This window comes from Dryobates pubescens, chromosome 25, assembly GCF_014839835.1.
Source record: "Dryobates pubescens isolate bDryPub1 chromosome 25, bDryPub1.pri, whole genome shotgun sequence".
In the NCBI taxonomy this organism is placed as follows: domain Eukaryota; kingdom Metazoa; phylum Chordata; class Aves; order Piciformes; family Picidae; genus Dryobates; species Dryobates pubescens.
In genome coordinates, this window is record NC_071636.1 from 7,396,266 (window position 1) to 7,410,822 (window position 14,557).

At 43.1% G+C, this 14,557-nt stretch overlaps 1 protein-coding gene across 1 annotated transcript in view; it reads right to left on the reverse strand.

Annotated features, from left to right (window-relative positions):
- MLXIP (MLX interacting protein) overlaps positions 1 to 14,557 on the reverse strand; it is a 49,611-nt gene that overhangs the window by 5,638 nt on the left and 29,416 nt on the right. Inside the window, exons 3-14 of the mRNA XM_054172828.1 lie at positions 14,344 to 14,429; positions 12,968 to 13,057; positions 12,656 to 12,697; positions 11,909 to 12,080; positions 10,884 to 10,973; positions 10,002 to 10,093; positions 9,173 to 9,863; positions 4,983 to 5,104; positions 4,074 to 4,260; positions 3,148 to 3,272; positions 1,161 to 1,259; positions 21 to 148 (exon numbers count right to left, since the gene is read on the reverse strand). Of these exons, the coding sequence (XP_054028803.1) occupies positions 21 to 148; positions 1,161 to 1,259; positions 3,148 to 3,272; positions 4,074 to 4,260; positions 4,983 to 5,104; positions 9,173 to 9,863; positions 10,002 to 10,093; positions 10,884 to 10,973; positions 11,909 to 12,080; positions 12,656 to 12,697; positions 12,968 to 13,057; positions 14,344 to 14,429 (1,924 nt within the window). The remainder of the gene's footprint in view (positions 1 to 20; positions 149 to 1,160; positions 1,260 to 3,147; positions 3,273 to 4,073; positions 4,261 to 4,982; positions 5,105 to 9,172; positions 9,864 to 10,001; positions 10,094 to 10,883; positions 10,974 to 11,908; positions 12,081 to 12,655; positions 12,698 to 12,967; positions 13,058 to 14,343; positions 14,430 to 14,557) is intronic.

Genomic DNA, 14,557 nt, shown 5'->3' on the forward strand with positions numbered 1-14,557 from the left:
GAAAGCTCCCCGAATCTCACATGATGGCAGCGTTTAGCTCCTCGATTTCTTCCCGAAGGCGCCTGGTTTCCTCTTGCATCTGTATTCTTTCCTGCTGTAGCTTAGCGATATATTCTACGGTTTTCTGCAGTGTGATTGCATGGCTGATCTAGACCAAACACAAACATAGAGCTCACTTTCTGGAACAAAGCTAGACAGATGACGAATTTACCCCTAACCTGCTGTAACATGCAGGGTGGGGAAACAAAACCCAACCCTGAGAATATTTGTTAAGCTGTGGACACAGGATCAAATCCTTAATGGCAGCTGGGTGATACTAGATGTAAAGAGATCCAGAGGGATTTTTCCAAATCATCTGAAGTGGCCAGGCTCCTGACTCCTCCTGGCAGGTAAAGATCTTGTCAGTGTAGGAAGTTTTAGAAATTTCACTGGACTTTTTCATTCTTCCTCTGGCTCACTGACATGTTTCAACAGTATCTGAAGGCACACAAGGCAGCTCTGCCACACTCTGACCTGCGGTTAGCACAGCATGAAGCCTAAGCTAACAAGCTGTGTTCCTAAGTGGGTAATATTAGCTCAGATCAAAGTATATTAAAGAGGCTTGGCACTATTATCAACAGCATCTACCCAGCTTCTGGCTAGCTCATGGTTCAGGAAGAACAAGCTTACAATACTGTCTGGAACATGGTTTTTTTCCAAGTCAAACTATGGGGACCAGACTTCATCCAGAATGGGTAAAAAAAGCCACTATTCCAGAAGAAAGGTGACATTAAACATTAAATGCAAAGTCATCTTTTGTTGCAAACATGACAAAAATACTCGTTATTGGGGTCTCAAGGGCAAGCATTGCCAAGGTCAGTTTTCCTTCTTTCCCTGTTGTTTTTAAAGCTGCAGCATCTCACCTAACAAGACCTCTTCAGCATTTGAAGCTGCATCAGAAGAATGATGTCTAAAAGATAAAGTGCTTTCACACACAATCTTCTACCTGTAAGCTATGGATTTATTACCCTTCCCTTCCCAAGTCCCTGAGTTCAAATATCTCCACTGACTGACTGGCATTCTCCATCAACAGTGGAGAGATTAAATTTATTAACAAGACTTTTCAGCATGGTTCTTTCTTATATGCCACATTAAGCTGTCAGTGCTGCCAAGTTACTTACCGACTTGGAGTTGGTTGTAACCAAGCTGTTCAGAGTACTGAAACCAATCTTGATATTGAACCTTCGTTTTTGTTCTGAAATGTGCTTCATTCTTCGGTTCTGCATAAAGACAATTAGCTCAGTGTATGCTGTGCTCCTTTACCATTCCACTGCTATGACTGTTCCAGCTATTCACATTCAGTCTCATTTTGTTGAATTCGGTCTTCTCAAAGCCACGTGAGTATAAATTTGCAAACAATGATTTTGTTTACTAAAAGGAGTGGCCAGTGTATTAAATCCAATTCCCAAACTTGCAGGCTTTCTTTCTGAAGTAAAATTTTCTGTTTAAGACTGTTACCCAATTTCCTTTTCTGAAATCCAAGTCCATTCATTGAGGCATGTAAGGAGTCAGGGTCTTGTTGAAGCTTTTAAGTTTAAAACAATCCATACAATTTCCTCCTACTACATCCATAATGTCTAGTGATGTAGCAGGCAGACTGATAAAAAAGAAAATGAAAAATAGAAGCCACAGCTCTGGCCTACCCAGAGGATAAAGGCTTTCTCAGAAATTCACATTTTCATTTCTAGCACTACAAACTTACAAGCTGTTTCAACCAAAATTCTTGGAAGAAAATAAGGAGGCTGCACATTAAGAATGCATTCTGGGCAGAGCTAGGCTCTCTAGCAGTAGCTCAGCATCAAGCCGTTTTATAATGGAGGAAAACAATGTAATAAAGCAATGAAAATGCTGCCCAAAAATACAGAAAATGTAGGCTCAAGAGCAGAACTGAGATTCCCATGCTTTGCCAAACTGAAAAACTAGTATTACCCAGCCACAGAGAACTGTTTAGTCCAACTAGCAATGCAGAGGAGAAAAAGAACACACACAGGAGACTGCCAAACACCACTGGTTTTGCAGTCTTATGAAAGAGTTACTGACAGCACACATCCAAAGCAATTCCTGTAAAACAGGTGTGTTCAAACAGCTATAAAGCCTATCTCGTTGCAGTATCCTTACTTTTAAGAAGACTCCTCCATCTAGTGGCCACTTTCCTACCATAGGCCAGTCCAAGTTCCTTTGTTTTGCTCTTTAGCAGCAAGAACAGGCTGCAACTACGAATTGTGAGCATTTATAATGAAAGCTTTCTTGAGTAACTTGCAGCATGCTCAGAAAAGGGCAGTTCTGATTCTCTTCTACAGCAGAACTAGAATCAAGTGCAAGCACAGGCTGCAAGCCTTTCTGCCCTGGGAGTAATCAAACTAACATCAACTCATAAGATACATGAAGACAGAGAAGCCGAAAAAGTGTTGGCACTTGCTAAATGGTTCAGCAAGACTGACAACAGAATGAATGAGAGGATTACAGCCAATTGCCCTACACTGGAGGGTTTTGGTGGCTAAGTTTCTCATACCATCACAGACAGCATTCTGACAAGGTCAACTTGTGTATGAGGACCAGCTGGCTCACGGGTGCCATCTCTGGACCACCAGGTTCTTACCCTAATAATTCTCAAAGTGTTTTACAGGTGTAACCTGTAGAGTTTGTGGAGCAGCATAGCATTGCTGGAAGCATATAAGTAACTCAGCAGGTCAAGAACTCCCCTCTCAGCAATGGCCAGAGCCCTGCAGACTGAAGAGCCTCAACAGAACAATGGCAAAAGCCATAGTTTAGAAGACTAAGCCTGAAACTGTTGACCAAGTAAACGGAGACCTGTCACAGCACTCCTGCGTGTCTCAGCAGGAACTGCTGTCATGACCATAAGCACCTGCAGAGGTACACTTAAGACTGGCCCCTCTGGTCATACATCCCTATGGAGCAGAGTAGATGATGAAAGTCTGATATTTTAACTTGAACAGAGCAGCACAGATGCGGTGCAAGCTAAACATAAGGCACAAATACTCCACTGTTCCTGAAGCACAGCTTAACCCTCTGGTCCATGCTCAGACATCAGGACAGAAAAGTAGCTAGAAAGGCAAAGAAGAGCACCTCAAAAGAAAGGACACGCACCTTAAATGCAGCCATATTAGGGTCAGTGGCAAGTTTTCCTGAGCAGCTGCTCTGGGGAGACTGCGGACTGGGGCTCTGCTCAGAGGTGCAAGGGGAAGCTTGGCCTGAATTCTGACAGTCTCGACCTTCATGAAGGAAAAAAGACAAGTCACATTAGCAAACAACTCTGTAGCAAATCTAACTGCTGAGAAGCTTCTCTTCAGAATTGAGCTGAAATACAGTTAGCAACTGAATTGCACTCATCGATGCGGCAATGACATGCTAGAAATTGTCAAGATTGCTGCAGAAGCTTCAGTATTTCACAGCACAAAGCTAGTACATCCCATGTAATGGCATGTAATACTCCTTTCACACACACATCAGCAAAGACATGTTGAAGGCATAGGCTGCCATCTCATCATCCTGCTAGACTCCTTCATTTGAGGATCTAAAGGCCTGGGACATGATGGTGGCACTTAACAAGGTATTTACCAGCACAACCAAAAGCATGGCCCTAAAAGCAGCCCAGGTACCACCATATCGACATGCCTGCAAAAGGAGTCTTTGCATTTACCTACTGTTAAAAAGATCCTCCAAATCAACATTATAGTTATGATACTGAACAACAACCCTACCCAGCACTCTCTGCACAAATACCTTCCAAACAGGTTGAATTTCTTGGTGACTATCATAGTAGAAATGACATCCTTGTGGAAAACAGCCACTTACAGGAAGCACAAAAGGGCAGTTTGTGGGAATGCTGCATAGTAGTTCAAGATAAAAATGGCAAACAACTTGGATACAACCAAGCTGTAGGGTAGAAGGCCCTAAAAAGCTTTTTCTTCAAAAATTATCCACAGATCCTCAAGGTCCATTTACACCCTGCTTAACCAATGGAAACACACTTAATTTGTGCAGGAGAGAATGCTTACAGCTTTCTAACTTACTAGGTGTAGGTGAGGGAACTTGTGAGCTGCTACGGGGGGAAGAGATTTTCTCTCCTTTCACCAACACATCCTGGACTACACTAGGAGAGAAGAGATGTGAGACTGTGGACTGGGTTTGTTGACTACTTGGTGCTCGCTGTGCTGGACCAACCAGAATGTTACTATGGAACTCCGTCACCCCGGGAGCCTGGGAACAGCACATAAATAGTACAGAGAAAAACAGAGAAGAAAAAAAGAGAGCAGGAAGAGGGGGGTGGGGGCGAAGGGAGAAAAGGGATGAGAGAAAGGAGAAATGGGGAGAGAGACAAAAACAGAGAGATATGTTACCTTGCCTTTCACTAAAAGGAGCAAATACATGATTAACAATCTGATGACATGAAACAAGGGCTAATACATAAGGAACTGGCAGGCACTGAAGTCAGGCCTCTGGCAGGAGACCAAGATCCTTTCATAACTTAAGGCAATATTACAACACATCAACTGCATAATATACTAAAAACTATTTCCATCTTCCTGCATACAGTATATTGGGAAACCCACTTTTATAGTCAAGGCATGCTTTTCAGTATGTAAATGGAAAGATGACATCCTGGACTCCTAGCTGCTGCAGGATTACTAACAAGCACAAACAATCCCCATTCACAGTGCTGTATATACATGCCTCTTTGTAATCTTACTGTCATGCGAGACAAGAGTCCATGAAGACTAAACAGTGCTTCCAGGCCCATAAAATAGCTCAATCTAAAACAAGCAAGCATGATGCTGAATGCACAAATGCATATGCTGGGCAACAGGGGCTGTTTAGTGGGCTAGCTGCCCACCTGAGCACATTACAGCTCTAACTACTTGCAAATAACAGGCCTAAAAAAAAAAAAAACAACCAAGTATTGGTTTTTTTCTTCTCCTTACTCTGACAATTCCAGCTGGTGCAATTGCAACATTAGACTGAGACGTGGCTGGCGTCAAAATCCCCTCTCTTTTTAAAGGTGATGGAGTTACAATCACAGCTCTGGACTGTCCCTGAAAGGCAGCTGAAGAACACAAGTTAGAATAGTTAATGCAACAGGAAAAGGGGAAAAAAAAAGCTTGACATAATTTGTCATTGCACAGGGGAATGGATTAATGAGCACCAATTTGGTACTATGTCATTGCAATACAAAGTGCCACCAGTTTTCAATCTCTCCCATGAATGCAGTACAAGGGACTCCAATACATCAGTCATTTCTGAGGCTTTGAGCATCACTGTCACTGTTTCAAGGTGAATTTATAGAGGTACCCAGTAAATCAGAGACGTGACGTATCTTCACACTACTGATTTCACAGGAGGGTCATCATCACTGTTGCTCTCACACCCACACTTCTCAGATTGTTCTGCTGACCCAGAAAGGGTCAATGACAGAAATCAACTGAAGGTTCTTGCACTATCTGACTTCACGGACGCTTTACATGACACACAAGCACAAGACAACCAAACACTGGGAAACAGCACCAAAATTCCAGAAAGCAGGCTACAGAACTAGGAGCTCTGTAGTATCAGACAGCTAGAGATAATTGTGAACAGTGGCAACTGTTTCTACAGAGAAAGTCACAACATTTCTCAAAGAAAGTCTGGACAGGAAGCTTGTCCCCATGCCAGGAATCAGAATCCTCACTCAAGATCATTGCCTTGACCACTACAGTATTCTAGTCTAACATCAGTCATGGTCCTATATAACCAATGCAGATGCACAGCTATTGACACAGCATTAAGGCCAACGTTGCTCTTGCCCAGACTTCAGAAAGAACAGACTGACCGTCCTAAGGGTTACCTAAGGGGGGAGGGGGACAGAGATACAGCTTCTGTTTGCTTTTCAAAAAACTGAAACCAAACTTACTCTGTTTCATTCTAGCCTGCTGAAGCCTGCACTGGCTTCAGATCTCCTTTATACTTCTAAGGTATTCACACTGTCCAGGTGTCCACAGTAGACTCAGGAAATCACTTGCACACCACTTTACTGCTAGGCCAGAGGCCCTCCACAGAGGCTGGTTCCAATGCATTGGCAGACACTCCAACTGACTTGCTGACACACACTCAACACACTCATTTGGACAGTGTTACCCCTGCAGTTCAGACCCTTGGTTTCCCACAGCAGTCTCAGGTGCCAGAGTCCAGTTAAACAAAAAGCAATGGGAGTGGTACAGCAGCAGGAGCAGCTCAAGCTGAGTGCCTCCAAAGAGGGACCCCAAACAGAAATCTCTGGGCAATTGCACCCTTACAATCTATGCACCTGCCCCTCACACACCTTCTGGTCCAATGGTGATTTCTTGTCTGGTATCTTCTAACACTTTATTGGATTCCTTCTCTGTCTCCAGGTAGGACATTAACTGTTCTTATCTTGTCCAGCTGCAGCTTCTGCTGACGGTTGTAGCTTCCTTATCCTCTGGTTCATGCTGGCTCTGGAGGGCCTGGTTTTGCTTAACTAGCTAAAAGTTCAGCACATCTAGGCAAAAGTTCACAGCTTGTGGCCTAAGGCTTCACAAAATCCAGCTACTCATGCTAAGTAAGTAAAGCCAAACAAACAGCATACCAAATCACACATCATCATGCTGTAACCTCTACATCCTAATGCTAAATGATAGACTCCAAGTGATTCATTCTGTTTAAAACTTATTTAAACTAACCAACTAGTACATTTCTTAACAATACTAATAAAAAGTGACACAATAGCTCTGTTCCTGCCAACTTCTGCAGTTTAACATGAGGATAGTGAAGGACACACACAGAGCAGAACAAGGAGACACACAGCATACCTAATGTCCTCTTCCCTACTGTGACTAACAACTGTGTTTTGAATCAACTGAAGTTTCTGCGCAGCCTTTAGTAGAAAGCCTGTGGATTGCCCCAACCTTGTGCCAGCCCTTGTGTGGGTCTATCTGGCAGAGAGCACTGTCACTCTGACAGGGAGTTCATTCTCTGAGCTTTCCCAAATGTAAAGCTGGAACCACAACCCTTTCACTGTTCACTAACGTTCAGCTGGACTTAGGACATCTCTGTTGAGCTGAAGAGCCTGCTCTTACCAGTGCATTAATGCTGCCAAACAAACATGTCACTTGTGACTTCCACACTTGGGCAACTGTAACAATCAGCACACACTTGGATGCCTTTTTAGGTTTCTCATGTTTCTATCCTACACATGCACTTCTGCAGCCTTCCCCCTCAAAATCAGAACATTTCTTCTGAAGTGATGATAGCAGATGGAAACCTTGGACTTGAGGAGACAATCTATGCAGATTTGAGTCACTGTATCACAGGGCAGTAAATGCTACACATCACTTTCTAATGCTAGTAAGAAGGCAATTTGTTTCATAGTCATGAGATTATTTGTTTGTCCTGAACACAAATGACAGGCATAAATACTTTAGTTGTGAGTACTCATGTTTGTTCTGTTGCCAAATGAGTACTCATGTTTGTTCTATTGCCAAAAATAAAGCTCCAGTCTTTACATAAACCCTTGAATTTGCCCTCTGAGCTGGGTGTTTTGGAGCACTGTGATCTCTGAACACGTGCTGCTGTCAGGAATGAAAAGCAGCAACAACTTCAGATGAGAAGCAAAGCCATTTGTTGTGATGGGCCAGAAATAACTGATCAAGTACTGGGAAAGTGATGTATGGGGTGAGGAACAACCCAAGAAGCACTGAGCAAGCTAGGAGCACAGGCCTTCTGAAAATTAGAGTTGCCTACAATGCTTTATTAGGTGATGAATGAATGCCTCAGCTGCTGAAAGTACACAGACTCTTGCTTTGTAATATACCATAGACAGAAGCACTGCTATTAACACCCTAGTGCTATTAATAATGGGCCAATTTGTTCCCATTGCCATGCCAGAATTAGCTCTGTGCATCTGTTCTACTCCTGAGCAGTGATTTTTTTGTTGTTGCTGTTTGTTTGGGGTTTTTTGGTTGGGGGGGAGGGTTTGGTTATTTTGGTTGTGCTTTTGGTTTTGTTTTTTTTCCCCTTTGGTGGGTAACCACAGTGCCCAGACCTCACAGACACACCTACTCCTTCCTAAAGCCTGTTTAACAATACTCCTCCAGGCAGGCTTTTTCTTGGATTATTGTTGCACATTTCAGGTGGCTGAAGTCACTTGGCCCCCAGCCAGCACAAGTCTAAAACCAGTGTGCAATAACCCCAAGAGAAGGTCTTGCTCTAGCCTTGAGCTTTCCCACAAGAATCACTACATGGAAAACTCTCTGCTCACATTTGCTATTTTTAGCCTTGTGCAGTGCCAGAGGCTCCAAAATGACACACCCAGTGTGGAGGTCCCAGCTTGTCAGTTAGGCTCCCAACTGAAAACCACAAACTCCTGAAAGCAGCTGAAGAGTCTATAGATTGCTCGAAACAAAGATTTCCATCTCCTGTCTACTCTCAGTCCTCCCCCAGTGAAAAGATTCTCATCACCCAGGTCCTGGTAGAGTGCACTCATGGTAGGTGAGAGGCACCCTGCTGTGCCTCCACCAGGACCACTTCAACAGCTGCTCCTAGCCAATGCTGTACTGAGTCTCAATGCATTTCAGTGACACCTAAGGTGAAGTATTACCAAAGGATGTACACAAGTAGGTACCCTTGTGTTACAGAGTGTGATGATGCACAAGCAGGCACAGTGACTTCTCCAGGGCAACTGGGTGAACCAATGACAAGGACAGGTCTGCCACTCCCCACCCTATGCTATCTCTTTACCGCCTCCTACTCTACTGTGACTAAATGCTCTGAAGGGCAGAGTAAATCAGAACAGCATTCAACACCAAAACCAAGGGTTCCCTGGGGCAGGAGCAGAGAGCTCTACTCCTCCTATGTGCTGAATCACCTACAAAGGTCAGCACTCATTTTACAAGGAGATACCATTTCTCACAGGTCAGCTTTTGACATTCACAACCAAACTGCTTTGAATCCTCACAGCAGTCCACAGCATCCCATTGTACAGAGTAGCTACACACCAGAAGATTCAGGACTTCCTTGGATACCCTCAGGAAGCTGTATTTTTACTTAGGCAAATAAACAAGGTCTCTCCCTCCTCCTAGTCCCACTCAGAAAAGAAAAACATACCCCCAGTGCTTCTCACCTGGGGTGATGAAGGCATTCTTTAACAATAAGGACACTGTTTCAGGCTTCGGAGCAGGCACTATTTTTTGTGACTGTTTGGGCTTAGGCTTCGGAGCAGGCACTGTTTTTTGTGACTGTTTGGGCCTTGTCCCAGCACTGGCCAGAGGAACAACTTTGGGGAGTGCAAAAGTCAATTGGGACTGCAGCTGGGGCCGAGGCTGCCCCTGCAGAACAGTAGTCTGGAAAGTCAGGTTACAAGGCACCCCTGCACCTGGCTGCTGTGTTGCCAGGACAAGGTTCTGGCTCTGGCTGAAGGTGGTGGCAGGGGCATTGTGGGTCAACGTAGCCGAAGCTGTGTGGGTGATAACTGTGGATTCACAGAGACCAAACTTCTGGGTCTCTGGGGCAGCAAACGCAGCTGGTGGAGAGCTTATGCTGGAATTCAGAGGCACTGCAGGCAATGGGGACTGCTGCTGTTGTGTCGCAGGCTGAAGCAGTGGCAAGGGCGTCTGAAACACTGGCAGAAAAGTTTGTGGCCCACTGAGAGACGAGTCAGGATGGATGAAGGATCCCTCGCTTCTAATGCTGGAACACTGGTCAGTGACAGCATCAGGAAGGACAGGAGCAGGTTCTGAGGAAGTAATCAGTCCATCACTGATGTTCCCTGCTGGAAGTGTGCTGGGCAACGAACCTGATGGCAGGACAGGAGACTGACAGAACAGAAATATATTACTGATTCAGATGTGACTCCTGAACTCCTTCCATGAAGGGCATAGCTCATCTTTGAATCTTCATAACACATACATGTCTGAGATAGGGCCATTTTAAACACTAATAACCTCTCTTACCTGGGAAGAATGGCTGCTGCTTTCTGTTGTAGCTGAGCTGACAGCAGACACAGAAGGGAAATAATTACTGGAACGACTGGGTGTGAATAAATCTGAAATAGGAAAAGCCACTATTAATTTTCTACTTTTCATACTCAAGGTACACCATTGCTAGATAACAAAATGCACAGAAACATCAATAGTATTTAGCAAATAATGAAACTGCTGCTAACAACAATGCATTCTCTTCCAGGGGAAGTGAGCTCTTCAGAGCAGACTTCTTCCACTTTTCACACAAGCTGTGGATAATACAGAAATCAGCCTGCTGTAGGCAAGAGCTAATCTTAGTGCAGTCCCACAAAATTCAGTTATCTGACACAGACCGCATGCAAGCCCAGAAGACACATGTGACTTTTGATTTCCACGAAGATCCATAGCCATCAAAGTTGTCAGCAGTAGTTTAATGTCACATGCAGTTCTTGAGACTACCAGAAAATGTTCCAAGGCAAACAAAATGAAAAACCACTTCATCACTAAAAAGTGTTCCATTATTTTCCATCTTTAATTACTGAACCATTTATGGTCTGAATGCTCTTCTTTTGAAAGGCAGATTAACAACCAGGTTCAGAGACTGGAATAAACAATTCTAAAATGATTGTCAGGTTCAGGTAAGTAAAGGGCTGAGGTCACACTAACAAGGCAATCTACCCATGTAGGTATCTACTAGAAATAATGAACAATGAAAACATCTATCAAGTGTTCTTCACCTTTCACTCAAACCTCCTGCCTTCTAAAGAATAGAGATCTGCAACATTTACTCTTTTGTTAAATACTAGTTCATAAACCACTGAAATTTTAAAGAAATTAATTGACTGTATACCTATATATATATAGGATTCTTACCCTGAAAAGGCTCAAAAGTATCCATGAAATCAAAATTTGGCTGGAGAGGAATAAGCCCTGGTTGAATCATGTCAGCATTTCCTAAGTGTGCTGTAAAATTCAGGAGACATTAGATTAGCTTCACATCACTCGCATAGTAACAGAGGCAGGAATATAGCATTTGGCTAGAACACCAACACACACTCCACAGCCAGGCTTGGCCAGAGTGTTCACAGAAAACAAACTGCTGCTGAAATGAACTGAGCGTCTGCACTTTCTCATAACTACAGCACAGTTCTGAAATCAAATCCATTGGGGAATGAAGGCTTCAACAAGTAAAATTGAAGAGGTGAAACCTGAAGTCGCTCTGACAACTGGGGATTGCCCAGGTTGGATGCCTCTTGCTCCCAAACCTCCTGTCCTGCCACTGCTGCACGACAAAACTTACTGGGAAGCACAACCTGAACCACCACAGCTCATAGCAGAGGATTTTCAAATAAACAATCATCCATTTCATTTTGCCTCAAGTACAGTTCATATAAACCACAGTTGCTCTGGAGCTGCTCAGACAGCTTAAGACATATGTGCAGCAAGGATGATGCAGAGCAGACATGTCCCTTTACACAGAGCCTTCAGCTAGAATTCAGCAGAAGGTATAGCTCTTGGGATTGCTTTCACAGGAGACCTGACTTGCACTTCTTCTAAGGGACATCTCCAAAGAAAAAAAATAGGCAGTCCCTTAAGAATATACACAGACATACATGCTTTGAGATTAAAAAACAATGCCTTTACCCCTGATAAATGCAAATACTGTTCATTACAGACTTATTCAGAGCAATATTGTCCCCTAAGAAGCTAAGTTAGAAATTAAATTTGGACGAATAATTGGGACTCTGTGACTTACCAAGCCATATTCTCTGACCTATTTTTAGCAGCGTCAGCAAAGTAAGATAAATATCTAAGGCAAGAGTAGAAGAGCAGCAAAGCAACAAACCAGGCTTCTCCCAGAGGTTCCCACTGCAACATAACTAACAGCCAACAAATACCTATGTCCCTGGAATTTGGCCAGGAAACCAGCTGATGTGAAGACAGCGTGGAGAACAGTGTGTCGGTGAACTCGGACATGAGCATGTCTGCATCCAAGAGGCTGCCTTCTTCCATAGGGACAGGGGTTTCTCTGCCATACCTTCTTTTTTGCCAGAGAAACACATCATCATCCTGCCAAAGGACAGGAAGAAAAGTCAGGCTTGTCTAGACAATGCTAGAGCATCTGGTGCAGACAGATAAAAACTGCTTTCATTTTCCACGTGTGGCACAGTAAACAGCAGCACCATTGCTCCTTTAAATATTCTGTGCCTTTTGGGGTTTTTTTTTTAGGATCCTGGCACTTTATTTGCCAATGTTGTGGGCAGCAGGAAGATCTACAACATGTAGCATACCCATCTCCCAGATTTAGTTACACCAGCAAGGCAACAATGCCAGTTACAACTCAGTGATGAGGTAAATAATGCTCCAGCCCTCAAAGAGATTGATCTTTCTGGACACCTTTACTGATCCTTATTTCTTCTGTCACAGCACTTTGCATTCAACCTCTCCCCTATCCAATTTAAGATACAAATCTTACATTGCTCTCTGAGGTGCAGAAACATTAAGGTGTCTAACCTTAATTAAGGCTTAAGTAAGATGCCTGTCTTAAGATTTTAATCAACACAAGCTGCTGCATGTTATAGCTTTGTTACTGACTGCAGTTTCTACCAGCATAAACACTGCCACTTATCAGTGGTGATACCTACCCTGACCAAACTTGAAAGATCTTCGTCTTTATGTTTCTGTAACTGCAAAAGGAAAACAAAACAGATGTTAAAGTCAGAATAGGTCCTATGTGTACCAGTAGAGCACCTGATTTTGCAACACTTTTAAGATCTGATCGTACACAATTAGTTCCCGCCCAATAATTTTCAGAGGGACTAATCAGATGAGTATGTCTGTATCAGCTTATCATTTGTTTTGTTCTGTATGCTAGCAAAAGTGACATCAAAACTCAAAAAGCAACCACATACTGATGAAGTTCAAGTAAGATACTTCCACTATGTAAACCAACACACCCTTTTCTTGAAGTATGTTCTCCACTTGTGGTATTCCCTGATGACTATTTCAATCCTTCGCTTCCAGTATTTCCCCTCTGTTGCAATGGCCTGAGAACACAAACACATACCATGAATTGCAGCGGAGCACACGATGGCTGAATGTTCAGTATGTTTCCAAGCAAATATTCAGGCATTAAAAAAATATATGCAAAGCAAGCATGCTAATTCTGTTTGAGCTCATGTATCAGCAGCCCACACTACCCTGGAGCTATCACAGAGCAAATCTGACAAGACTAACTTCACCTTTCCCACAATAAACAAACAAGTGACATGTGCCTGCAGTGTCAGCATTTCCCACATCAGCTCAACCAGAACCAATAATTAAGAAATGGCAAAATAACCCCAAAACACAACTTTAAAATAAATTCACTAAAATGTAATGCACAAAGCATTACTTGCTCTGCTGAAAACAGGCAAAGATAATTTCACAAGGTTACATGAACATGGACACACATACACCAAAGCTGTTAGGAAGGACAAAAAGCAATAGAAATCTGATGTTCTGGGAGAAATGTGACCTTGGTGGCCACATACCAACAACAACAGACAGATCAGAACTGTCTGAGTCTTTAACGTATCACAGACAGCAGCATCTAAACTGGGGACAGCAGACTAATAAGAGCCTTAACACAACTTTGTGTTCCAGGCTCATCTTACAACACAAGCATCAACACTCCTTCAAAAACCTGAGACAGTTCCATAAAAACATCTGGAACTTCTCTGAGCTATAAATTATTCTAGAGTTAACCAGTAGAGTGTGTCACATATTGCCACATGAAGGCTCTCACTAGTTTTCTGCAAGGAGCCAAAGGGCTGACACTAATTTTCATTAATGTTTAGAAGAGCACAACAATGAAGTACATAAGGACAAATTCACTCTTTTTGTGACGTTATCTTGACAGAGAAAAAGTGATTGCTTGTTGTCTTGAAACCACAACTCATCAATTAAATAAAATGCAGAAAAATCTCACAGGGTCACTTCGATTCAGTCCTGAAAGCAGCTGTCACTCTCATTTCTCACTGACTTCAGTCTCCAGCCAGAAGAGAGTAAAAACATCTTAATTATTCAAACTGTACTTCTGTGATTCATTTCACTGAACCAGAACACAGACAGAAGTTACAGAGATAATAAATGTCCTTCCTGTTGTATCCTGAGCATCTCAATGTGACAAAACTTACAAAAACGCTTTCAAACTGCTTTGTGTTAAAGGTTCCTTCCTTCTAAATACAGGGAACAGAGCAAAGAACTACTACACTGCTCTCAGGTCCAATAGACTAGAAAATCTTGTTATAAACTCTGGAGCTCATTAGTCTGGTCCTCAGGTTCTACACACCTCTGGCCGACGATGTTCGTCAACATCAACAGAGCCATCCAGTGGGGTCACAAAGTGGCACACAGGATTCTTGCGCTTCTCCAGGTCTGAAACAAGAATGAAAATGTAAGTGCTCAGGATGTGCAGACTCTGCAGAGAGCTCTGTCACTTTGACAGCCAGATGTCACACAAAAAAAACACCCAAAACCAAACAAACTACAAAAAAAACCCCAAC